Source organism: Phoca vitulina, unplaced genomic scaffold, assembly GCF_004348235.1.
Source record: "Phoca vitulina isolate PV1807 unplaced genomic scaffold, GSC_HSeal_1.0 scaffold10, whole genome shotgun sequence".
Lineage (NCBI taxonomy): Eukaryota > Metazoa > Chordata > Mammalia > Carnivora > Phocidae > Phoca > Phoca vitulina.
In genome coordinates, this window is record NW_022589713.1 from 15,922,460 (window position 1) to 15,950,289 (window position 27,830).

The window sequence follows — 27,830 nt, forward strand, 5'->3', positions numbered from 1 at the left end:
AGATTTGGATTGTAGCGATACAAGTTCGGTGTTTTTTGTTTTTCTGGGGGTTTTTTGTTTCTATTTTTTGAAGAGGACAGTTTTGAGTTCAGCAAAACATTTCCTAGTCTCGGGGCGCCTGGGTGGCTCAGTCGTTAAGCGTCTGCCTTCAGCTCAGGTCATGATCCCAGGGTCCTGGGATCGAGTCCCGCATCGGGCTCCCTGCTCAGCGGGAAGCCTGCTTCTCCCTCTCCCACTCCCCCTGCTTGTGTTCCTGCTGTCGCTATCTCTCTCTCTGTCAAATAAATAAATAAAATCTTTAAAACAAAAAACAAAAAACATTTCCTAGTCTCCTCTGAAGCCAGGTGATACAGGCTAAGGACAGTCATAGGATACAATTCTGGCCAATGAGATCAAAGTAGATGTTGCTGGTGGGGTATCTGGAGAAGCTTGTTGAATGGGACTCCCTAACTTCAGCAGGGGCTTGAGAAGCTGAAGAACTTAAACAAAGCAGTCTACAGTCTCATGATGCTGGGCATATAAAAACTGGAGTCCAGGGCCCCCCAAGGTAGTGTGCTGCTGGCAAACAGGCAGGCTTTCTGTTGGAATCTCTGAAAGACTATGCCTAAGGAGTAAGGGTGAACAACAACTGACCAGCCTTTACAAAGACTGGAAACCTCGCCTAAAATCAGCTGACTCCCTAACTAGATTGAGGTGATCACCTGTAGACAGTAAGTAAAGTAAATCTTCTCTGAAGGAAAAAAAAACCGTATCACCCACAGCTTCAAATTATCTCTAAAATATTTCATATTTTTCAATGTCTAGCATTCCATTAAAAATGATGAAGCATGCCAGAAGACAAGACCATACACCAAAAAACAAAAACCAATAAAAAGCAGGAGATGCAGATGTTGGAGTAAACTGACAGAGGTTAAAATAACTGCTTACATTTTTTAAGGTAGACAACAAAATGAAAAAACGCAGCAAAAAATTTGATAAAGTATATCAAACGAAAAGTTTAGGATTAGGCAATAAAATAACCAAAATGACGATGTATTTAACAGCGAATGAGCCATAGCCAAAACAAGAATTGGTGTAATGGGAGATAAATTAGTCAGGGGCAAATATCCACAATGAAGCACAGAGAGGGAGAGAGCATAAGAGACATATGAAACATAGGAAAATGGTCTATTATTCATGTAATCGGAGTCCCAGAAGAGACAGAAAAAATAGGGAAGGAGAAAAAAAAAGATAAATAATTGCCTGGAATTTTCCAAAACCAAAGACATCAAGGCAGAGATTTAGGAGCCCCCAGGAACACCCACAGGATAAACATAAAGAAAATCATATGTAAGCAGAGCATAGTAAAACTGCTAAAAGCAGATCAAAAGAAAATCCTAAAAGCAACTAGAGAAAAGAGACATTAGCCACAACGAAGCAACTACAAGACTCTGACAAGAAACTATGTTTGACGATAAACATGCAATGTGATTTGGTCCACAACTGCTTTCTTATTATCCAACCTCCTAAGGGAGGTTCAATGACAAAACAGTGTAATTTTCTTATATGTCAGGAAATACTGGAAGATCGAATACCTGGCACTGTATTCTATATGTTTTATTTAAAGTTAACCAAATTTTGGGGAGCTAATATTCTATATGCATTTTATAGCAATGATTACGTTAGGTTGATATATGCAATTATATCACATTAATTTGTACTAGACAGCATATTTAGGAACTTATATTACTCTGGGACTGTCTGAAGATTTAATAATATGCTAGCTTTATTTCAAATACTTTTATAAAAGTTCCCATAGAAAAATCTGTGATTATTTTAATGGTACCATATAGAAGATACCATATGAATTTCTGCATACAGTTTGGGAAGCTCCGGTGTATTATGGGTATTTGGGCAAAACCCAATGCACACACTTCAAAATTTCTTCAGTCTTTTTTTTTTTTTTTCTTTTCAGTTTTTAGTTTTTATCACAAAACACTGAATTGTAACAACCATTCCACATAAAAGAACTCAGTATATTTCGACTGGTGAAAAGTTTTCTTCATATGAGGGGAAAAAAATCCCAACTTCCTGATTTCCAGATGTTTTCATATGTAGTAATTAACTATAAATCATTCTGGACACAACTGGCTATCAGATGAAAAACAAAATAAAGGTTTTAATCTCTCTTATTTATGGACGGATCTGCTTTTCCTCTTTGAAGAAGTATTTATTACAATCTAGAATAGCTCCCTTCTTTGTTATTTCATGTTTACAAATTTACAAATGAAGTTTCTTCCTGCAACAATGAATTATACCTTTACATTCATTATGTTTTAATCAGGCATGTTTAAAAAAACAGATGTATATATTATTAGGTATAATCACTGCATTTGTTATTTTTAACACTTGTTTAAATAGAAAGGGCAGAGGCCATATTAAAAACAATAACAACAACAACCATAAAACAATCAATAACTTATGGCATGATCCAGAAATTCAAGATAAGCTTGCTGGTAAAGACTTATTAACTAAGTAATTACATCAGAAGACGTGCTTGACAGCACATCTAGATTTACTTCTTGTACAAGTTCTGTGAGACAAATAGCCTTAATTAATTAGAGTACCAACTTGTCCATATAAGAGAAATGGTTTAATCGGTCTTATGTGAACGTATGCTCTTTATCTCAGCACCTAAGAACTAAAGAAAGGAAAAATATTTCAAGTTTGTTGTGAGTTCCAGCACTAACAGCTAACAGCATGGCTGCAGATCACTGAAGCCAAAAGAGGATGTATAGAGAGAGGCACCAACACAATCCAAATTAACTTCATTTGTGTGGCAAAGAGTAGTAGAAAGAATACCAAGTGAAGTAGGATGATAACCACAACCAGAAACTAAGGAAGAGAATGTTTCAAAAAGGAGTGGTCAACATTATGAAAAGCACTGAAAGATCATATAAGAGGAGGACTGAAAAATGTCCACCAGACTTATTGACACAATGTCATGGGTAACGTTAGTGAGAGCCCTTTGTGCTCTCCCTCTAGCTCATTGTGGAGTATGAAGGCGGATCAGAGTGGGTTCAGAAGAGAATGTTTCAATCCACAGAGAGTAACTACAAAACAAAAACAAAAAAAGAACAGAAAAAAAAGTGTAGAAAAATGCACTCATGAAATATTAATAATATCTTGAATGTTTGAAAAGAAAACTGAAAATGATTAACATTATTAACAGCAATAATAAAGCATCTGGGAACCAATCCAAGTTAAGAGGTTTAGTGTTCTTTGCAATTTTCAACTGTTTTAGTATAAAACCCATCTCACTACTGTTGGGATCTTTTCAATTCAAGGCTAAATTACGTTTCTGCATGTTACTTCCCTACAACTTCAGAACTGAAGGGAATCCCATACACTGAAGTTCTCATTTCAAAGATGAAGAGCCTCAGACAACAAAAGGTTACAACTGTTTTGGGTACAAATGGCAATTAGTAGTAGAGCTAGGAAAACAAACAACTTACCCTCTGAAGTAGAAATGCCAATCATTTCCTCTACCTAAACCCCTTTCTTAGGGATCATGCCTACCCAAAGCCCCAAAACGGCCTGTTCTACAGTGACTTTATCCCCCCAGTCATACCAACTAGTATGCAGTAGACATCTGGCCCTAGTTGGGCCAAATTCTCTAAATTGCGGCAGAGAACTAACTCAGATCTCAGAAAGTGAGGGGTGGTATGGTCATGTACACTCAAAGGCTGATGTGGGCATTTTTTTAGCCGTCAACAAGAGATTAAAGAGAAGCAGAAGTGAGAAACATGTAATCTCATCAGACGTACAAAAAGAATACAAGGGAATCTCATCATTAGTGGTTTTTTTCCTTTCATTTTGCAAAGTGAATAGTATTAAAATGAGAGAGCAAGACAGAAAATATTAACTATTCATTTACAAAATAAGAGGGAAAGGAAAAAATACTATTTAAACAGTGAGCACTTATACTCAATGAGCACAGTGAGCGTACGAGTGGGAAGAAATGAATCAGTGGATCTCGGTTCCCAAGTGCCCCTTGCAGTATCTACGGCTGCACTGAGTGTAAGTCCACAGTTTAAAAACACAATATATATTTTTTTATTCGCCATGGTCCCAAATGCAAGTCAACTATTTAATGTAGTGATCAAGTAGAAACAAACCACCCAATATTTTAGTATACTTTATGAGAAATTAAAAACTTTTCAAAAACGATTTTGACTCTGTGAACTGTATCTAGTTTATTACTGTAAGAACCCGACCTCCGCTTTAGAGACAGCTCCTCAGTAAATGCCTGACAACTTCCAGCTCTCGTTGGCCATACTGAAGTTCCTGTAATTATACTCCAAGAAGTTTCCTAGGAACTTTCAAATGCCCCTCCCTTTTTCTTTGAGCTAATGTGAGCAGGCTTCTGTTCCTTATACTCACATGTCCCCGCCTAATAATCTGTTGAAGCCTTTTCGTGACCAAAATTACGAAGACTGAAAAGCAGTAAAGCACCATGGTTAGGAATTTTAGAATCAGACTAGATCTCTGTTGGAACCAGGGCTCCATCACCTAATAGTTCTGATTTTGGAGATGTCATTTAACCTTTCTGAATCCATTTTCTATATTTGTAAAATGCGGGTAACGCTTCCTACACCTCATAATGCTTTTCTGAAGAATAAATGAAAAAATATATATTAAGTACGTAATACTGTGCTTGGTACATACTGTTTAACCACTAATAGTAATTATTAGGTGGAATTCCTACTGAACTCAATCCTTCTCATAGCTTTCTCCCATGGCTCCATCAATTGCTATTATTTCCATGATATTTTTGTAAAATTTTATAAACTTTATGCAAGTGAACAAATTTATTAACAAAATAGGATTTGTATGAATCATGGGCTGCTTCTTCTATCTTTTCTAGGCTCACGAAGTTAATTTAGTATTCCTAGATTAGTTCTGGGGCCAAACAACATTTCCAGTAGTACTATATTAACCTGAAAGGGGTTCTGTATCCCTCCCACCCACTAAAGCACTTTTCCTCCTAAAATGTATTTTAAAGAATTAGCTCTAATTAAGTATCATTTAAGCCAAAGACCTATAAAGTCTGAAAATCACTTATAACAAGTAAAAAATGCTGACATTATCTCTAATAATTGTTATTTCCAGAATTTTTATGTTTCAGAGATGAGTTTTACATATACCACTAAATAAAAGCTTGTTATCCAATACTAATCTTTAATACCATCTCCAACAATTACACAGAGTATTCTAGAGAGATTTCTACTTTTTGAGAGTTGGGGGCCTTGAATCCTTTAGCAAGTTAATATTTATATTTATATTTTTATTGGAACTTCAATAAACTACATCTTAAAATAATCCTCAAATTTCATTTCACACTAAATTCTCAAAGCCTTTTCTTATCTTGCTTTTTGTTAAAATAATTAAAAAGGAAAACTGATACTTTCTCTCCTATCTGCCTTTTGGTAAAGTTATATTATGGAAATGGAAAGGACCACAGAGTGACTGCCGGTAGACAGGTATTTTACATTTGTGTAGCAACTGACAGCTTTCACAACACTGTTAAAGACATTTCACTTAGTGGCGCCTGGGTGGCTCAGTCGTTAAGCGTCTGCCTTCAGGTCATGATCCCAGGGTCCTGGGATCGAGCCCCGCATCAGGCTCCCTGCTCGGCGGGAAGCCTGCTTCTTCCTCTCCCACTCCCCCTGCTTGTGTTCCCTCTCTCGCTGTGTCTTTCTCTGTCAAATAAATAAATAAAATCTTAAAAAAAAAAAGACATTTCACTTAATTCTCGCAATCCTATGAGTCAACATGGCAACTTTTATGCCCATTTTATAGAAATAAAATTCAAGGTCAGTGAAGTAACCACATATGAAAATTAACACCTAAATTTTCTGACTTCTCGTGTAAAAGCTTTTCCATTTCGTCACACTGCCTCTCACCTGGGTCACACACGATGGTGGCTAAGTGCGATCTGAACGACAGTTATTGCCAAGTGGAAATGAGGTCGAGTGAATAAAATAGGAAAAATTTCAATTATTTTGTACTTAAGAAGGGGTTTTATATTCAAATACTTAAGTTTTTGAGAATTTAATCAAAGAGAACGCTTCAGAGGTTATGAGGAAACAGAGACACAGGCACTTTATTTGCAAATATCTGTGGGTGTATATGCAGCACTTTTTTCTTGTCTTAAACTTCTGTTTGAGTCACAGTGGCAAATTATAACTTCTTTGAGAGAGGAAGAATTCTGCTTGCAGTATGTCCTCGGGTTTCACAATGGTTTCACAATCCTTACCATATTTTATAAATAAAGAGTTACAAAAAAAGGATTCCCTTTAGATAGAAATAACAATTTCTAAGAGCAACTCAGACTTTTCAAAAACAAATAGAAAGCTAAGCTACTTGGGGCTAAACATACATCTTTACTCACATATAGATCTGTAAGACTTCTTATTTTGGCAAGAGGAAAGAAGAGCTTTAAAAAGAGTAATGACACCCTTTCAAATAAAAAGGTGAACAACAGGAAGAGGGTGGGTGTGGGAATGAAAAGGCTCTTCAAGGTGGGCTCAGGCATGGTTTGAATGAATAACATTTTCCCAAGACTAGTTTATTAAGAGAGTAAACAGAGCATCCTGGTCAGAAGAAATGAAATCACAGACTTCAAGGATTCTCCTCAAAGTCAGAATTAATAAAACATAACCTTTCTCTTAAAAAATTTTCCCATCTTAAAAAAAAATTAATAATTTGCCACTGTGACTCAAACAAAAGAACTAAAGCAGGAAATATCCCCCTAATATAACCTCCCCAAACTCAGAACACACCCACAACATGCATTATTCTTGAATTCATGTGGCAAGGCATTTCTTTCCAGCTATATATTACCTAAAGCTCTATAATATTTGGTCCCAGAATTTAAAGTAATGTATGATAAGCACTGTCTACAGAAACAAGTACAGTTTGTTTTCCACCGCTTTCTCTATGCTGACAGTCTCTCACATCATCTAAGCCTTAATATTTACCTGAACCTCCGAATTGGAATCGACAGGTTGTAGTGAAAACCAGGTTTCTTTGCCACTGTGGTTACACAAATCTTCTTTTTTGATGGCTACTTTTCCTATAGGAAAAAAAACAATATAAGGGAAACATTTTGTATCATCATTAGCACTGTAATGTATAATACCTTACAGAAAATATTTTAAATTAATTTGTACCTATTGATACTAAAAAATCCATTTTTATAAAGTATTTTTTTTTCCTCATTAAACTTTTGTTTTAATGGGTCTCAAAATTCTGTGACAGATTTTTGGTCAAGGTGCTTTTTTTCTTTCTTTCTTTTTTTTTTAAGGTGTTTTCTGTATTCTAAAGAATGAAAAGTGCCTCATTTCCCCCTGCCCCTTGGCAGACCCTTTTCTGGGTCATTTTGAATCAGATGATTAGATAAAAACTCAACTGTAATTATATGCAACTGCATTTTTCAGTAGTTATTCAGATTCACGTTTTCACCCAGAATACATTCCACCATGTAAAAAGCAATGTACAATGATAGTGCAAACTAATCCTCCCAATTGGTTAAAACTATGAATAAACCGTATGTTCTATCTAGGCAGACCCATCTCCATTTAATAAGAGTTCATAAAATCCTATTAAAAAAAACAATATCATACATCACTAACAATATTGAAAACTGACTTGAAAATTCGGGAGATTAAAACAACAATTTTAAAATCTGCTTTTATCAAAACATTATAAACACCACTTATGCTGCTTCAATGCATACACACACACACACACACACACACACACACACACTCAGGGCAGTTCCCTAAAGAGTTTCTACCTCTCAGAGAAAGATACAGTACAATGAACAAAGTTGTATGAGAGGAAGAAACAAATGTTCTTATTATAATAAAGTATTTGCCATGTTGGTACAAAGCATTTCCTTCCTCAATTCAAGTTTTAAGAAGCAGACACAGTTTTGCATATGACTGGCAATTTATTCCAAGAGTCAACACAAAAGCTTTAACAAAAGATATATACTGAAGTCAAAGTTTGCTTTCTTTTATCAAATAAGAATTTTTACTTTAAGGGTCCTAATTGTACTTCATGCCCTTTCTCTTCTGACCTATCTTGGTCTCTTAGTTCCACGTTTGAAAACTTTAAGGAAACAGTAAAAAATTTCTGTCAAGATATACCAATTTTTTGTGTATCAAGTGGAAAGGAAAGACAGGACAAGAAAACAAACCCAGAAAAACCTTTAAAATTTTATTTGGAATTAGGTAGTGGTGATGGTTGCACAAATCTGTGAATATATACAATGTGTGCACTGTATGTTAAAATAGTGAGTTTTATGGCATGTAAATTACACCTCAATAAAACATTGTTAAAAAAATTTAACCATATTAAAATTTTGATAAGCTTATCTTCCTTTTCATGAACTGGAACTCAAACTACAAACATTATCTACATATGTGTAATTTTAAGGAAAATATTAAAATACACAGCTACAAATATTTTCTTTAGAAGGGCAACTGTATTAATATATAACCCAAAAGAGAACTACTGAAAATTCATCAGTTATATCCAGTAACACAAAGCTTGAAACATGTAAAATTTTAAAATTAATAAACTGGTCCTCACAATTAAGCACAAATCCTTCCAACTTTCTTTAAAATATACTGGATGAAATCTAATGTAAAGGCCAAAATCTTCTTGTGAGTATATGGAATTCATAATTCATTCAAATTTTGTTAAGAAACGGCACCAGGAAAATTATTTCAGCCTTTGTTTGGTTAAACTTAAGATACAAAATGATGGGAAAACAGAAATTCTTCCAGTACCAAATACGTAGACTAAAAGTCAAGTACAGGATTTAGGTACTAACTGTAACGCCCAAATATTCTTTATACTGTTGAAGAAGTTTAGGTTAAGAGTCAAATCATACAAATTTCTTGATATGTTTTACCTATAGATTTTATCAAATCCCTGGCAAATCAATACAATACCAGGAATGGCTTAGGATATAGAATTATGACGAAGTATTAAATATTGCATGTCACAAAGGATCATGATTATCATAATTCTTTCAAGTGGTTCCATTTACCATTGATTCCACTCCAGGTATAAACATTAAGGCAATGTGTAACAGTTTGATATATATATATGCACACATGTAAATACAGAAATAGATCTATATATCCCATAGCTGAAGGTCTTACATTTCAAGAACAACTCATTTCCACCTTTAAGAATCTTGGTATCTATGCATCGTTTGTGTTCTCTCCCCAGAAAAATGCACAGATATTATCTGGCAAACTTTAAAAGAGTTTACTCACCATCCAGAAACTCACTGGTAGATTCCTGGTTAAGACTCCTATTCTACAATTTCCAGGATTTTTAGATTTATATATAATTTATGAATATGTATGTTGATATTTACAAGTATCACCAAAGCAAGCCCCCAACTTAAAAACAGAGTTTTTTAAAAAGTTTATTTGGAAGTTTACTGGTTTGATTCATTTATTCTTTCAACAAATAGTCACAATGGCACTGTGCTTTAAATGCTGATGTAATTTCCAGGCTCCCCTAACCAAAGTATATTTTACCAGCAATGCTTCTGAAAACTAGAGTAGGAATCTACCTATTCCATTTATGACTCACAACTCAGATCACTGGATATACATCTTCTCTATCATAGGTGCCTTTCCCAAAAGAGAATCCTCTCTTAGTTCATAAGTAAAAATTCCCAGAAGCCAAGTACCTTCTTCCTCTTATTTCCTATCTCATGCATCCATGGTACTCACTATCATGAAAGAGTTGAATGGTTCTTTCTTCTCAAAGGGAAACCCTTCTCTGATCAGCTGCATAAATTTTGTGACTCTAATGGTTCCAAACATAGTTTAGTGTTTACTATTTTGAACAAAGTTAACTCATTACCTTAGTGGTCATGAAATCAACCACCTCAAAACAAAACAAAAACAAAAAACAAAACACAACAACAGCAACAAAACCTCCCAGGAACAAACTACCCAACAATTTTAAGGTACTATTTCATTTCCCCACTGTCCTGACAAACTCACAGACAGAAAGAGCTTAGACCAAACATAAATACATACACATACACATACCAGATGCTGTATTAGTTCCTTAAAATAAGACAAGGCGAGGAAACACCATAAGAAATGAAGGAACTGTGGGCACAGAAACCATCTCTATTGGTCTCTAAGTAAAAAAAGTACTCTCAGCTTTCCAGCACCACTTCTAAGCAGCATTTTCTTGCCATCTATAAAAACTGTGTTATATTTGGGTCCCATTTTTAGACACAACCTATTCTTGGAAATTTCATCCTGATACAGATCACCAATTGGCAAATCTTGACAGTCCTGTTCCTACATGGACACTAGTAGAAATGGCTGAAAGAGCAGATAAAAGCAGTGACAACTGTGACTGCCTATACAGGATGAAAAAGGACCAGAAGACTGAATAAATTCTGGCAGAGTCAACAACAGCAGTTCAGTCAACAGTAAAACTTTGATGCTGCCTTAGTACACCAGAGTTTAGGGAGATACCTTTTGTTCTCTGTGGTAGCAGTCCAGTATATCAATGGTCTCCAATAAATCATACTTCCTTGATCTATACCATTGTGTGGTCCCCTCCACCACAGACTCTGGGTTTGACCATGTCACCTGCTTTTGCCAAATGGGACATCAGCAAATGTGATGCAAGTAGAATCTTAATTAATAAACACCTGTGCAGTAGGGTTTAGCCTCTTAAAACCCCAATATCATGTGGAAAGGAAGACCCAGATGATAGCCAGCACCAGCCATCAGATAGAGGAGTCAGTCCATTCAGTCCAGTCAATTTCCCAGATAACTGCACATCAGCGACCCCAGGTGAGACCAGCAGAAGAACCACCCAGTTGAGCTCAGCCCAAACTGACAACCCTCAGGATCATGGCCAAATATATGGTTGATGTATTAAGCCACCAAGTACTGGAATGGTTTGTTATGTAGCAATAGATAACTGATACAGACCCTATGCAAACGGATATAGAAGTGTAGTCTTAGGCAATTTTTAAACGGTAGGTTTGACTTCAGAGCTAAATGCCAGCAGAAATGACAAATCGAAGAGTTGGAAAAGACCTTAAGGAATCTTACTTAAACTCAGCCTTATTTTATAGATAAACCAGGCCTAAGAAGGTAAAGTTATGTGTTTAAGGTCACACAGCTAGTAAATGATAGAGTCATGAATGGAATTCAGGTCTCTGACATCCCAGTGAAATTCTTTGATACTGTAATGAACTGAGGGAAAAGAAAAAAAGTTGCCAAAGTCTACTAAGATAACCACAGTTTAGTTGTTTGAGAGAGCGTGTCTCTCTCAAACTAAAATACCTAGAAAATACACATAAGATAAAATATAGGGGCACCTGGGTGGCTCAGTCATTAAGCGTCTGCCTTCGGCTCAGGTCATGATCCCAGGATCCTGGGAAGCAGCCCTGCATCGGGCTCCCTGCTCAGCAGGGAACCTGCTTCTCCCTCTCCCTCTGCCTGCCTCTCCCCCTGCTTGTGCGCTCTCTCTCAAATAAATAAATAAAAATCTTTTAAAAATTACACCTAGGTTAAGTCTCCTGCCCTGGGGAGAATCCACATTTTTTTCGGCTTGGAAAAAGGAAATCTCTAGGAAGTAAGAACAGGAAAAAAATATGGGAAGGTAGACTACAGTGCTTGTGTTTCTGCTCTCGCTAACTCTCTCTGTAAAATAAATAAATAAAATCTTCAAAAAAAAAGAAGATAAAATATACGTTTTAATTTTCGTATTATGATTCTCACTGGAAATGGAAATACATTCCTACATAAAGTTTTTCTCTTCTCTTTTTCTTTCCTTTTAAGAGAAGACACTATACCTTAGAACAATGTATCATACAGTAAAAGATTTTTAAAACCTTAATTTTGCAACTTCCTATCTTTTTATTGCATAGTTCCTACGTCTCAAGTTTTTAACTGATCCATAATCGAGTTTTTTCACTAACTACCTGGCATATGAAAATGCCTAATATAAAATATTATGCCCAATATTGATAACAGTTATTACTTCTAGGAAGGGGAGGGAGTCAGTAGTCAAAATTAACGAGGATTATCTGTAATACCACAATTTAAAATTCTCCTACAAAAAGAAAAAAATTCATATATTACTTATACAATTAAAAATAAAAAACAAACAAGCTCTTAAAACTGTATTTGACCAGTATACATTCTCAGATCTTCTTAAGTTTGAAAGATGGTTCTCTCAACTCTAGTTCAAATTTCATTTCTAGAAAATGCTATGGCACTGTTTAATCTATAACTTGGCAACTAAGAGTTACAAAATAATTGAACCCAATTTTCAATAGCTCAAATTTTTTTTTAAAAAGCAACAACCCAACTTTATGAGTTAATGACAAAAGAAAATGTTAAACTACAAAAACATCAAAATTCATAAATGAAAGCCATTTTTCAACTTTAAATTAAAGGGTACGTACAAATTGAGTTTCAGTTTCCCATATGTAAAAGGAAAAAAAAACTGCTACTAAATGTAGAAATTTTCTCTCTTAATAAAAATAAATTTATTTGCGGGGCGCCTGGGTGGCTCAGTTGGTTAAGCGTCTGCCTTCGGCTCAGGTCATGATCCCAGGGTCCTGGGATTGAGCCCCACATCGGGCTCCCTGCTCTGCGGACAGAGCCTGCTTCTCCCTCTCCCTCTGCCTGCAGCTCCCCTTACTTGTGCTATCTCTCTGTCAAATAAATAAATAAAATCTTTAAAAAAAATAAGCTTATTTGCAAACAAAAGTTCTCATACCAAATTATGCCTTTCTGATACCACTCCACAAAAAACGAATTTTTACTTAGAGGCACCTGTGTGGCTCAGTCAGTTAAGCGTCTGCCTTCAGCTTGGGTCAGCAGGGAGTCTGCTTCTCTCTCTGCCTCTGCCCCTTCCCCCCACCTCCCCGCTTGTGCTCTCTCTCTCTCTCAAGTAATAAATACAATCTTAAAAGAAAAAGAACTGATTCTTACTTTTTTTTGCTTAAAGTACAATTGACTTGCTTTAAAAACAAAAACCAAAGCACAGGGGAACTTTCGGAAATCATAACAATAAACCTCAACAAAAGGCCTTTTCAATAAATACTGTATGATGATTATAACATTATGTGCAAACAATGAAAATTACAAAACATTTTCTTAAGAAGACATGATAATCAGAGACACACTCTCAAGGATCGCTCATAATCACCAAGAGCTTTATCCAATCCTTATCCTGCTCTACCTCTCTCTAGTTGTTGACATTAAAAGATCCCCCGGCCCTCTGAGATATGAATCTCTCCTCTCTTCCTACCCTCCTGATAAACTTTATCAATCTTCACTGAAGCCTCATTTTCCTGGCATTCTCCTTATCTGCTCCCAGGACAATTTCATTCATTCCAGCAGAGGCATGAAGTATCACTTAATGCTAATGACTCTCAAATTCACCTCTCCAGCTCTTCTCTCTAAGCCTCAGATCTGTATTTCCAACAGCCAACCAACCACCAGTCCACCAAGATGTTCCCCAGGTAATACAAGTTTAACTTGTTTGAAATCAAAGTCATCCTCTCCTCTTCCCATCCCCCACTCAAAACTGAACGGTCCTGCAGTGTTCTTTATCTCAGTTAATGACAGCCATAGAAACAAGATTCTTTTTAACCCTTTCCTTTCTCACATCCCTTTATCCCCTTAAAGTCCTCAAATCCTACCTGCAGCTCCTCCAGTGAAGTACATTCCCTCATCTGCATTCCCACCGCTATTGCCCTTTGCATCTCATCTGATAATAGCCTCCCTGACTCTAATCTCTCTAAACCATAAACTATAGATTACATATGTAAAGTGTGTGTATATATACTTTAAAAGAATATATACAGTTACATATAATTACATACATATACATTTTACATATGTAATCTATAGACACTGAGTTTGGACTTTGGAAGTACCACTGTCTGCCACAGAAAGTTGTTAAACCACGAAAGTATTCATGTACATATAGTTACATGTAATTTTTAAAAGGTTTCTCATTCTTAAAAGGCTCAGCACTACTGTCTTAGGATAAAGTCCAAAATCCTTAGCACAGCCTTCAGGGTCCATCACAAATTGGCCCCAATTTATAGTCCCTGCTTCATTTCTACTGCCCTCTTCCTAAGTAATTTATATATTCCAACAGATACACCACAAACATGATTTATTTTTTATCCTCTAATTCTGCTAATCCCTATTACCTGGAAATTTCTTCCTTTTCCTAAGTAGTCTGTTAATCCTCCACCAAACAAGATTACCTGTTCTCCCAAGTACTCTGTTCAGACCTCCAGCAAAGATCCAATTGTAACAAATTAGAGTATAAGTGTGCCTCTTTGATAGCCTGGGAATAACATGAGTCTTATTCATCTTAGTATTCCCATCCTTTATATGCCACACAGAAGTGTCTGTAAATGGCTGTTTAATTGAATTGAGGATGGGGCCTCAAGGGTGATTCATAATTGAGGGTTTTCTAGAAAGAGAAGAGTCCGCATATAAATAAAGAAGTCAGAAGAAGAAAGACAACTAGGAAAATACAAAGTCATTAAATTGTATTTTCCTTGGCTTTCAACAAGTTGAATAAGCAATCAAAAGAGTCAAATATGACAGAGGCAGATAAGGATTCAGCACTCCAAAAATGCCTTTTGTGACAAAGAAAAAAGTATTTGTTAAGTGTACAGCTGACAAAAGTTAACATATTTAACAAATAAGTATGCATAAGAACAACGAAATCCATCCAAATGAAAAATAGGCGTAAGAATGAAAAACTAGTTCATAGAAGAAAAATGTAAAAGACATAAACACATGAAAAATTCTTCAAATTCACTGATAATCAGAAAAATACAGTTAAAAAAATATTATTTTTCACCTGTCAAATTGGGAAAAAATTTTTTCAATGCTAATATCCAAGAATAACCAGGGTATGGTGAAATGATTATGCCCATGCCATGTTTGGGGGAATTTAAATTAGTAAAGTATTTCTGGGGGCCAATGTGAAAAACAGAGAGAGAAGAAATTTCAAAAATATTCATACCCTTTAATTCAGTATTTTCACTTCTAGGAATTTATTCTAAGAAAAAGAGACAAGCAACAGTTTATGCAAGAAGGATGTTCATAACAACACCATTAAGAGCACCAAAAATCTGAAAACATAATTGTTCACCAACAAAGAAGTAGCTCAAATAATACATTTCTTTACAAAGGATATTATTTAACAAATATTTTTGGAAAATACTTTATGACAGGGGAAAAGGATCATTAGATGAAAAAAAGGAAAAAACTGAATACTGCAATGTAATAATACAAATGCATAAAGAATGGGAAGAAATACACAAATTATTAACTGTAGTTATTCCTGTTCACAGTCACTACTAGTCACTAAGAACATGTAATAGTTTTATAATTAAAAATATATATACACTGTTTATTGAAAGGTTATTTGATTTCCTCTAAAATGATTCTGACAAACTTCAAAAAAGGTTTGTCAGAAAAATGTAGAAGCAAGATTACAAAGATTTAAAAAAAAAGCAGCAGTAAGCAGAAGGATACAAACCACTTGTTAAGGAGTTCAGGAGCAAAAGCGGAGGAAACAAATTAGGTGGTAGTTAAGAGGACAAAGTCAAATAAAGCTTAATCATTTAAACTGTGGAAGACTTTTCAAATCAGAAAAGAGAGAAAGGGATGACAAAATTCATGATACTAAAAAGTGAGAGGATAATACATGTAAATGATAGACCTCTACCTGTTATTAAAACATAGACACTGGAGCAAAGACCACGATGACACATGTGTGTCCATTTAGCTTTGTTCTACTCCATGCCCATAGATCACACCCCAGCCTTAGACAATTATTTAAGAAACAGAGTTAATGGTCACCAACACAGCCAGAAAGAAAAACACATGTCTAGATTAAAGCAAATTATTACTTCTAGTGAAAAACTTGAAAAATAAATGTTCTTTGGGGGATCAAACACTGTGATCTTTGTATAAAAACATTCTTTGAACCATTCAGCAAATACTTACCAAACATCTACTAAATGTAAGGCACTCTGGAGCGACAATCTCTATCTTCATAAATATCATATTCAACTAGAGAGTCTAGATATTAAACAACAAACTGATGAACAAGTGTAATGAATACTATGGAAAATGCCCCATCAGGTATTCTGGAAACATATGACACCATGACTGGGGGCAGGCGGGAATCAGTCAAGATACTTCCAAAGTGTTACCGAAGCTGAGCATACAAATTAAAAATGAGACTCACAAATGAACTTGAAGACTAAAGAAAAGGATTAGAAATGTTGAGCATGTATTATTCTGTTATTCTGTTGTTTTCAACACTTTATACTTAGTGAAAGAATGAATATAAACACTAATGCTGTGATTAAAGATAATTATGAATAGTACATACCTATACGAAGATCTCTTTGTAAAACATTCTTATCATAAACATAGAAAGACAAATACTGGAAAGTTCTTGGAATCTCAAAGTAAAATTCTTCACTGAAAAATGGGCTAGAGAGAAAAGGGGAAAGTTCATTAAATTTAAATCTGACAGTGCCCTCATATAGTATTTTCAATAAAACAAATTACAGACTAAAACACCATAGGGAAAGTTTCAAAAGCTCCAAAATTATTCTCTATGCTGAATTACAACTAAATCCTGTACAAACCAAGCTGAACTCTGAGAGGACCTCAATTGCCAGGTTAAGCTCTGAACAGCTTTTTAGGAGTCCTAAGGACAGAAGACCCAGTTATTGCCTGGGGTCTTGTTCACCTAAAGTGGACACAAATGAGAGTTCAGGATAATGTCATGCACACCCATCATCATCTCAGAAATATGTATAGCTATATTAATCACAATAATACATAACACAAATGGGTAATGTTATGTAAAGCACTATTTTAAAGTAATTTTAAGAAACTAAAACAGGGTTTTTTTTTTAAAAAAACAGGGTTTTTAAAAAATCAACTTTATTAAGGTATAAATTACATGTAATAAAATCTAATTTAAATGATTGGGGTGCCTGGATGGCTCAGTCACTTGGTTTCTGCTCAGGTCATGATCTCTGGGTCATGAGATCAGCCCTGCATGGGGCTCATGAGCTGGGTGTGGAGCCTGCTTGAGATTCTCTCTCCCCCTCTCCCTTTGCCTCTCTCGTTGCTCACGCACGTGTGTGCTCTCTCTCTGAAATAAATAAAATCTTTTAAAAAAATGAAATATAGTGGTTAATGATTTGATAAATTTATAAACCTGTGTTGCTTCCATCCCAATCAAGATATAGTAACATTTCTATCTCCCCATAAAGTTCCCTTATACTCCTCTGCAGTATTATATAGATCTAAGAATTTCATATAAATGGAACTAAATAGTATGTACTCTTGTGCCTAGCTTCTTCACCCAGTTTAAGAGCTATGAGATTTTTCCATTTTGTTGTGTATATAAGTAGTTCATTTGTTTTAATTGCTGAATATTCCATTCATGAATATTCCACAATCTATTCTCCTAGTAGTCATGTGAGTTGTTTCCAGTTTGGGCTATTAAAAATAAAGCTGCTATAAACATTTTTATACAAGGCTTTTTCTGAACATATGTTTTCAATATTTTTAGATAGGTAACTAGAAGAGTGGAATTGCTAAGTTAAAAGGTAGGTGAATTTTTAATTTATAAGAAACTGTCCAATTGTTTTCCCACATTTGTGGCCCAAACAAATATGTAGCATTTACTTTTACCAGCAATGCAGGAGAGCTCCAGTTATTCCATATCATTGTCCACTTTTGCTACTGAAAGTCTTTAAAATTAGCTATTCTACTGAATGTGATATGATAAATTTTTACATCTGTGTAATCTCTACCCCAATCAAGATACAGAACATTTCTATCTCCCCAGAGAGTTCCCTTGTGCAATCACCTTCTCCATACTGTCACAGGAACCAGTAATCTGATTTCGATCATGACACATTATGTTCAAGAATCTATAGTGACAGAAATGATTTTAAACTGCATTTCCTTGATGACTGATGATGATGAATATTTTTTCATGTGCTTGCTGGCCATTTGTATATATATTCTTTTGGGAAATAGCTGTTCGGTTCTTCCCCACTTTTTTAAACGGGCTTTCTTCTTATTGGTTTTGTTTTTGTTTTTAAATAAATTCTAGATGCAAGTCCTTTGTCAGAATCTTTTCTCCCAGCTGTGGCTTACCATTTCATTTTCCTGACAGTGTCTGTTGAAGAGCAAAAGGCTCTGATTTTGATGAAATCCAGTTTATCAATTTTCCTCTTTTATGACTAGTGATTTCTGCATCCTAAGAAATCTTTGCCTATCCCCAAGCTGCTAAGATTTTTTCCTATGAAACAGCTCATTTTTAGATGTTTAAGAATGTTATTTTGATGTTTAGATTCTATGAAGACATGAATCTCTAAAATGCTAGTAAATATCTTTTGTTAAGAGCACCTCTTTCCTGAGAATGCTTAAAGAACTAAAGGATACTTTGAAAATGTCACCATAAAACGCAACCTCTTTAGGATGTCACGACTTAAAAAGAAGCTGAAATGCAAAGAAAAATACTCTTACAGAAGTTATTTCAAACTTGTCCAGAAAACAGTTGACTCAGCTTTTTAGTTGTTTATAATGCCTGGTCAACTTTTGTCAATGTATTTTTTTTTTTAAGATTTTATTTATTTATTTGAGAGAGAGAGAATGAGAGATAGCACGAGAGGGAAGAGGGTGAGAGGGAAGAGGGTGAGAGGGAGAAGCAGACTCCCTGCTCAGCAGGGAGCCCGATGCAGGACTCGATCCCGGGACTCCAGGATCATGACCTGAGCCGAAGGCAGTTGCTTAACCAACTGAGCCACCCAGGCGTCTGTCAATGTATTTTTTACTTCAAATGTAATCAAAATAAACTTTTAAAAGTTGGTCTATCAATGGGGCACCTGGGTGGCTCAGTGGGTTAAGCGTCCACAACTCTCGGTTTGGGCTCAGGTCATGACCTAGGGCCATGGGATGGAGCCCAGCACAGGGCTCCCAGCTCCATGATCAGTGTGGAGTCTGTTTCAGATTCTCTCCCTCCGCTCTCTCCCCATGTGCACTCTCTCAAATAAATAAATAAATAAACAGACAAATAAATAAAATCTTTAAAAAAGTTGGTCTATCAAAATAACTAGAGTCCTCTATTAATCTCAACATAAAAATTGACACAAAAACAACTATTAGGGGGCGCCTGGGTGGCTTAGTCGTTAAGCGTCTGCCTTTGGCTCAGGTCATGATCCCAGGGTCCTGGGATCCAACCCCGCATCGGGCTCCCTGCTCCGCGGGAAGCCTGCTTCTCCCTCTCCCATTCCCCTTGCTTGTGTTCCCTCTCTCGCTGTGTCTCTGTCAAATAAATAAATAAAATCTTAAAAAAAAAAAAAAACTATTAGGCAAAGACATGACATATTTAAGTATTTTCTCCTTTGCATCATTTTATAAACAATTATAAAATGAAGAATTTCCTTTATGTATCACATGTACATATTCAAATATTATTTTCATTTATTTTATTTTTTAAGACTTATTTATTTATTTGGGGGGGGGCAGAGGGAGAGGGAGAGACGGTCTTAAGCAGACTCCATGCTAAGTGCAGAGCCGGCCACTGGGCTCGATCTCACCACCCTGAGACCACAACCTGAGCCAAAACCAAGAGTCTGACGCCTAACTGACTGCCACCCAGGCGTCCCTCAAATATTATTTTTAAAATACATTCTAAAACCAAGTAAGAACACCAAAGAATTATTCACTAAGTCATCTGTAGCACTGTATCACCACAATGTCAACAATCCCCACATCTGGGCGCCCACATCTTTATTTAATTTAATTATTAATTAACTAATCAATCCATCTGAAGAAAACTTTTCAATGGGTTGGTAAGGAGCATGATGAGACATAGTTTTAAAAACAACATTCTAATGCTATCACTGACATATGATCATACATGACTCCTAAGGAAATTCCTGGCATGGGGAAGAAAAGCACTGGGCATAAGCAGTATGGCTGTTTATAAACCACTCACTTTTTAAAAGAATTTGAGGTAAAAACTTATGAGCTATAGATTCCATATGTCACTCTTCCTTACCCGTTACGAAAACTCTATATCCAGACTACCTATAAAAACTATAATATCCAGAACCCATAAAGATCTAAATGGTATCTACTGACTCTTGACTTGATAGCTTATCAAAATAAGGGAAGAAAACACTGACATGAAAGCAAGGTCAGCAAGGGTTTATATTACACATTCTTTCACCTTATTCTTCAAGGAAAAGTGCTAGGGGTCACCTAGAATCCAAGAAGCACCTAGTCTAACTATTGAAATAACCTAAGCCTTAAAATATCTTCCAAGTTGCTAAGTATCTAGAAAATAATTTAAGATGGATAAAGATAATCTGTTTCATCATCTTTTCCCAACACAAATATCTAGAAAGGCAGGAGTTTAAAAAAGAAAAAGTAAGCTAATTTTAGTTACTAACTTACAAAGCTACATATTAGAAACTACCACAAGTATTCAATTTATGGACGATTACTAGCTTTGTATATCACTGATTTTTGTGCGATATGGAATCAGTGTACATTAAGTAACAAACTGAAACTGAGACAGTTTCAGGTTCCAATCTCCGTTTTGCTCCTAACTTCCTATATTATATGCACAAATTATTCAGCCTTTTGGTGACTCAGTTTCATCACGTATAACATATAAATAACAACAGAATTCTAAAAGAACAGGGACAGGTGATTTATGACTAAAGATGTGAAGTGTATTACTTCAAATTTTGGGGGGCTACTAAAGTATTTTCAGCTTTATACAATGCCTTTCCTATGAAGAACACTATAGACATTCAAAATTATAAACACCGACAATAAAGACACAAAGGGAAAAGCTCCAGAGGAAAAAAAAAGGAGGGGGGGAGCATAACGAAAAAAGATTATGAAAAAAAGAGCATCAAAAAATAAATTCCCAAAACGCAATTTACAGGAGTCATGACACTCAGTACTTCACCCACCACACGTTCATTCCGACAACTCCCCACGCCCTTGTTTTGACTCTTATCTCTGACCACGACCGCATCCTGCCAGCACAGCTCTGTGCTAGAATTATGTCCACAAACACTATTACAGGGCAGAGGTGGCACACTCCAATTTTATGAATTAGAATATACTAGGATACTCTGAGTGCTATTACACTTTCAAAAGATGAGAAATTTACCCAAGAATTCATTCCCTTACAATGCCCTACTTAGTTCAGTGACTTGTATAAACTTTTTTTTTTTTTTAATTTTTTTTTTTTTTAAGATTGTATTTATTTGCGAGAGAGAGAATGAGAAACAGAGAGCATGAGAGGGAGGAGCGGACTCCCTGCTGAGCAGGGAGCCTGATGTGGGACTCGATCCCAGGACTCCAGGATCATGACCTGAGCCGAAGGCAGTCGCTTAACCAACTGAGCCACCCAGGCGCCCAGTGACTTGTATAAACTTTAAGAAGTAATTTATTCTCAAGAGAAATAAAACAATGATGTACTCTGAGAAAAGTTCAAATGAATAGGCAAAACTTAGCCTAGAGAACAAACTGAGGTATATGATAGTTGTTTTCAAAAACTTGGAAGATGTCATGTCAAATATGGATTGAGGTGTGTTCTCCAGAAATCCAAGGGATAGAATTAGCAACAATTAAAAGGAAGATATATTTTGAGGCAATGAAAAGCCACATGAAAGCAAGCACTGCATTTATCTTGCTCTCTTGGATGTTTGAATAAATAGCACCCAGCAAGCTCTTGGCCTATAGTAGGTTCTCCTTTTGATAGACATTAATTGACTAAATGTAAGAACTTTCTAAGAGTCAGAATTGTTCTAAGACCAAATAGGCTGCTTGGGAGGCAATGAACTCTTTGGTCACTGGAATGAACATTATTAAGCAAATGTCAGATGACTGCTTGTCAACAATTATTGTCAGAAGGAACCAAGCATAAGACAGTTGATTACTCCAGCTCAATAAACATTAAGGCTCCTTCAAACACCGAGATTCTGTAATTCTAAAAACAAATCCAGAATGTAAAAGAAAAGTTTCAGATAAAGAAAGTCTTTTTGATGATTACAGTCTGGAAAATGTATAAAATTTATTAATCAATATATATCATATGAAAGATAATTTACCAATTTTTTTAACAAACCTTAAAGACTTTTCAACAACTTGGGTACGATAAACCTCTTCCTGGTCCAAATTTATGGTGCAGAAACAATCTCTCATTTTGTTGGGTCCAAGATATGGCAATAAATTTTTCGCTTCACCTGTTGGCACAAAAATTGAAATTGGTGTTAAATACCACCAGCTGCTTCATGCTAAACCTTATACAGGATGAATTCAATCCAAAAGAACATGTAAGACATAGCACAAAAAAAAACCCTAGTGATTACAGAAAGGAGGTGATCAACTTGGTCCAGTGAGACTGAAGAGAAGAGCTGTGTGTAAAGGGGAGTGTGAGGTCATATTATACCATGGTTCCCTGCTTCCAGAAGGGGCAATCCCCCCACTTGTGCTCTCCAGCCGAATCACCAGCCACCTCAAGGACTTAACTCCACAATTAATCCTTTTCCTGCATCATCATTAATTTTCCTTACTAGTGGATCACTCCCATCAGCACATAAACAAGCTTTTAATATTTCCCAATTCAAAAAAAAAGCACAGAAAGAAAAAAACTCTCCCTTGACTCCACCTCCTCCCTTGTGGTATTCCATTTCTAGACTCCCTTTCATAGCAAATCTTCTCAAAAGCAGTAATTTCTAGTCACATTGTCTTTAATTTCTCACCTTCCATCCATTCTTCAACCCTCTCCCCAGTCAGCTTCTAACTCTATGATGACATGGCAATTGTTCTAGTGAGGGATACCAATGCTTTCCATATTGCCAAATCCAATGGCCATTTCTCTGTCCTCATCATACCTGATCTGGTGGCACTATTTAGTAAAAGTGAACACTAACATCCCTCCTTTAAAATGCCCTTTCTTGGCTCCCACAATACAATATTCCTGGCTTTCCTCCTATATCCCTGGCCCTCTGCCTACTTCTTTCCCTCCTCACCTCTAAATATTGCAATGCTTCAGGGCTTAGTTCTGGACCGTCTTCTCTTCTTTCCCTGTGCAAACTCCTTCAGTATGGTGTTAATGCTGATGTCTCTTAGGTGTCCATTTCCAGGCCTGATCTCTCCTCCTCAACCCTAAATGTGAATATCCAACTGCCTCTTTGGATATCCAGTAGGCATCTCAAATTTATCAAGTCCCAGACAAACCATCTGATTTCCTCCCCTAAAACAATGCTCTTCCCCCAGTCTACCACCATCTTCCTCCCAAAACCTCCCCCACATCCAGTCCATCGGTAATTCCAGCAAACCTCTAAAATATATCCCAAATCCAACCACTTCTCCTTGCCTTCACTGGTATCCCCCTACAACCCACTTTACACCTGTGTGATCATCTAGACATATTCTTCTTTTTTTTTTAAGATTTTATTTATTTATTTGACAGAGAGAGACACAGAGAGAGAGGGAACACAAGCAGGGGGAGAGGGAGAGGGAGAAGCAGACTCCCCGCTGAGCAGGGAGCCCAATGCGGGGCTCAGTCCCGGGACCCCAGGATCATGACCTGAGCTGAAGGCAGACACTTAACGACTGAGCCACCCAGGCGCCCCCATCTAGACATATTCTTCAGGGCAGTGACTCCCCTGCTCCAAAACCATTCCATTTTACTTAGAATACAATCCCATTTCTAAATTCCCATTTTCATGGTCTACATTGCTCCACTGTCTTCTCTCCAGCTTCTTTTCCTCCCACTCTCCTCAGTGTTCACCCTCTTTCCATTCATCAACCATGCCAAGTTCATTCAAGCTTAAGGCCTCTATTTGGAATGCTCTACCCCTACAACTTCACATGGCTGGCTCTGCTTATCATTCAGGTCTCAGCTTAAATGTCGCTTCCTCAGAGAAACCTTCCCTGACTATTCTGTCTCAAGTAGATAATCCTGCTACCATAATCTATTTCTCTGTTTTCTTGATAGCATTTATAACTATCTGAAACTAGTAATTTTTACGTATTTATTTTCTGCATCTCTCATTCTCGAGGTCTGAGAACTTGTTAATCACCAAAATCTAAAACCATGACTGTCATACAGTAGACACTTGAGAAATATTTCTTGAATGAATATTAAAGAAGCTAGTAAGTCTAGTTTTGAAGTTCTTGTGAAATGCTCGTGAGCCAAAAGCACACAGAAGTGTGCTGAAATCAGACACCAGTGTACTCAATTAGGAAAGCAAGGCAGTTGGCATAAGGGAAATAGCACTGCCCTAAGAATCATGAAACTAATGTTTCTGTTTTACCTCTATTACTAAGTGGCTAAATGGCTTCAGACAAATCACTAAAGCACAGCTTTCCTGAGGACAATTTGGGCTAGATAAACTTGAGTCTCTGTCTGCTTATCAAGTTTAAAACTAAAGGCCATTTAAACCAATGTATTTTAACAAAGTCTATCAGAAACTTAAGAAGCACCTATGAAAAACTCAATAAACCATTTTTTTATTGCAATGAGAAAGTCAGTGGAAAGGCACAAGATACTCATTAAGTTTGTCATTGGGAGATTTAAAAAAATATCAAGTTACCACTTAAACAGAATAAACATACTATGTTCAACTCAAGTCAGAATCAGGAATCTTTCAAATGACTCAAAAATTGACTAATATGGGTTGACCTTTACAAATATATCAGTTTCCAAACAGGAAAAACTAATATATATTTGAATTTGTATCCATCCATTCTCCTCTTCCTAAAGACTAGATGTCCCTTCTCTTATCCAAATCTCATCCATCTTCCTGAGCTCTCTCTACCCAATTCCCTTGCTCTCATCCCACAACACTGTCCACCGATTCTGTTTTCATTACTCTCAACCTTCTTCTCCTTGAAGTCTTTTCTTCTTCTCTGATGTCTCCTCTCTGTATAATGTGTTTTTTTTAAACCCAAAATCCAACTAGGTCACCATAAAGGGCCTAGAATGTAAACAAATTAAGAATTAATATCTAATGAAGGAATTTGGAACACTAAATCACTGCCCTTGAACAGGCTCCCATTTCATTCACATAAGTGCAGTGTGAGAAAACCACACTGTACAAATGTATACCTATTCTACCACCCACCTTTTTAAGGGGGATATAACAGGGATTATTTTGTGTGCAGAATCCAATGAACTTGCCATTATCAGATATTTACTTAGAATAAGTAAAAACGTAAGGTCTATGTAATATACGAAACACACTCAACATTTCCTATAAAAGCAGTTATCATAATCTGTACTCATTGAATATGTCACTAAGCTATGTTTATTTTTTTTTAAGCTATGTTTAAATAAACTACACTGAAGGTGAATTCATCTAATCAATGCCCAGTTCACTAATCATACAAATATGCTGATTAAGTCAGCTACCAACACTTTAAACTATAGTAATTAACTGGCACTTTATAAAAAACATAAATCAGAATAATTAACTGCCACTCTATACAAAAATAATTGAAATAATGAACGGTTAGAGAATAAAAAATGTTGCATACATTATATCTCTAAGCAGAAAGAGATTATCTTAATAGCACACACTTTATATCAAGCTACACAGAGACAAAAGTGAGGAATTTTGAAAGGCTGTACTTGTCTCGTGTGTGGTATTTGCATAGGGCTTCCGCTATGCTCTAATTAAAGGAAGGAAGGAAGGAAGGAAATACAACTACTGCTCCTTGAAAACTTATTCTATAAACTCTGCTCCTTTTCTTCCTACTCACAGCCTGAAACTGCAATTGGGCCTCTGATTCTAGTTCTTTACTAGAACCTTCAAGAACACTAATATTTTTTTTAGTATTTTATTTATTTGAGAGAGAGAGCATGCATACATGCACGCAGGGAGAGGGGCAAAGGGAGAGAGAATCTCAAGCAGACTCTGTGCTAAGCGTGGAGCCTGAGGTGGGGCTGGATCCCACTACCCCAAGGTCATGACCTGGGGCAAAACCAAGAGTTGGATGCTTAACTGACTGAGCCACCCAGGTGCCCCTAGAATGCTCACAATATTAAGTACCACCAAATCAAAGACTGCTGTCAGTTCCCACCTTATTTGACCATGCTTCAGTATTTGATAACACCAACCTTTCCTCAGTTTAGATAACCTATTCTAACAGTTTTGTTATTCCGTCTTTCCGACTTTTCATCCACTATCAACACTTTAAATGTAAAGAAAACTTCTGGCATCCACAGACCACTACATTCATCACACAGGTAGAGCACAAATTTTAGATATTTTTTTAATATGTCATTATAAGCAATAAAATATACTGAAAACAAATACTTAAAAGTTTCTCAATATTATTTGATAGTATTATTTGTAATCTTTCTCAATTTATCTATACAGACCATTTGATAATGGCTAGCCTTGAGAATCAGGATCTGTATCTGTGGTAGATATGGTCGATGAGTGGTCATCATCCATTTCAACATCCCTTGGTATATGACCTCCTGTACTGCAGACACTAGAAAGCTAAAAACTACATTCCCAGGTCTTTCTTGCAGTTAGGGCTGTGGATATGATTTAAATTCCACCAATCAGATGCACTCGCTAGAAATTTGGAGAGCAGAAGAGAAGGGACGTTGTACTGAGGCTGCTGCAACGATTAAACGCTGTCACGGAGATATACAGGTTTTGTGCAGCAGTGTTTTCTGAAGTCCTTCTATCCAGTCACAGGTTTCCCGGGTATCAAGAAGAAGGGCGTAAGGCATCCATTCTGTCCTACAGGCTGTAGCAGGTGTGGCTTGGCTCTAGAGCCAGCAGCAGTGACAACAGCTTACTGATGAAGATGGCTGCTTGCTAATGGTTGGTTCCTAACAATGCAGGCTCCTGATCACAACAGAGGTGGCAAGGTTCTCAGACAAGCAGCTAAAACTGACAGCTTCCCAATTCCTGCAGCTACCTTTCTGATCCTAAAAGAGGAAGTAACTCCCTTGGTAGCTCAGCTGCAATGTGGCTTTAGAATTTCATTCATGAAAGTTCACACTAGAGTCTGTTTCTTCAGTCAGAATTTCTAACAATTCTATAAACCACTTAAAAAAAAAAAAAAACTTTTTAAAAAGTAGGCTCCACACCCAGTGTGCTGCCCAACATGGAGCTTGAACTCACAAACCTGAGATCAAGACCTGAGCTGAGATCAAGATTCGGACGCTTAACCAACTGATCCACCCAGGCGCCCCTAAAAATCTTTCACTAAATCTCTTTCTGCTTAAACTAGCTAGAGTTGATTCTGTAACTTAATCCTGACTGGTTTGTTTTCTTACCCTTTATTTCTAACAAATTAGAAAATCCCATTTCACATTACTGGTCATCAGAGTTTGGTAAATCTTTCAGCTACATGTGGCTATCTGGATCAAACATGGACTCAGAAGTTATAAAGCAATACCTCACCGAAAACTACCTTTATTGTTCCATTAGATAATGAGTTGAATAGCACAGCACACTCAAAAAGCGAATGCTTCGACTTGGGAAATGGAAGACAAATGGATCTTAATTCTCTATATTGTTGTATCTGCCTCTGAAAACATTTCATCATCTCCTACTGCAGTATTTGGATGTGTTTTTTAAAATATGCTCAATAATACACGTAAAATATGCTCAATAACACGTTCATGAATTTGGGAGTGCCAAA

The 27,830-nt window shown here is 36.4% G+C and overlaps 1 protein-coding gene across 3 annotated transcripts in view; it reads right to left on the bottom strand.

Moving 5' to 3' along the window:
- RASA2 (RAS p21 protein activator 2) overlaps positions 1-27,830 on the bottom strand; it is a 124,382-nt gene that overhangs the window by 79,044 nt on the left and 17,508 nt on the right. For all 3 annotated transcript variants that reach the window (XM_032408568.1, XM_032408566.1, XM_032408567.1), the window contains exons 2-4: positions 22,282-22,399; positions 16,492-16,595; positions 7,023-7,117 (exon numbers count right to left, since the gene is read on the bottom strand). In XM_032408568.1, coding sequence (XP_032264459.1) covers positions 7,023-7,117; positions 16,492-16,595; positions 22,282-22,399 — 317 coding nt within the window. The remainder of the gene's footprint in view (positions 1-7,022; positions 7,118-16,491; positions 16,596-22,281; positions 22,400-27,830) is intronic.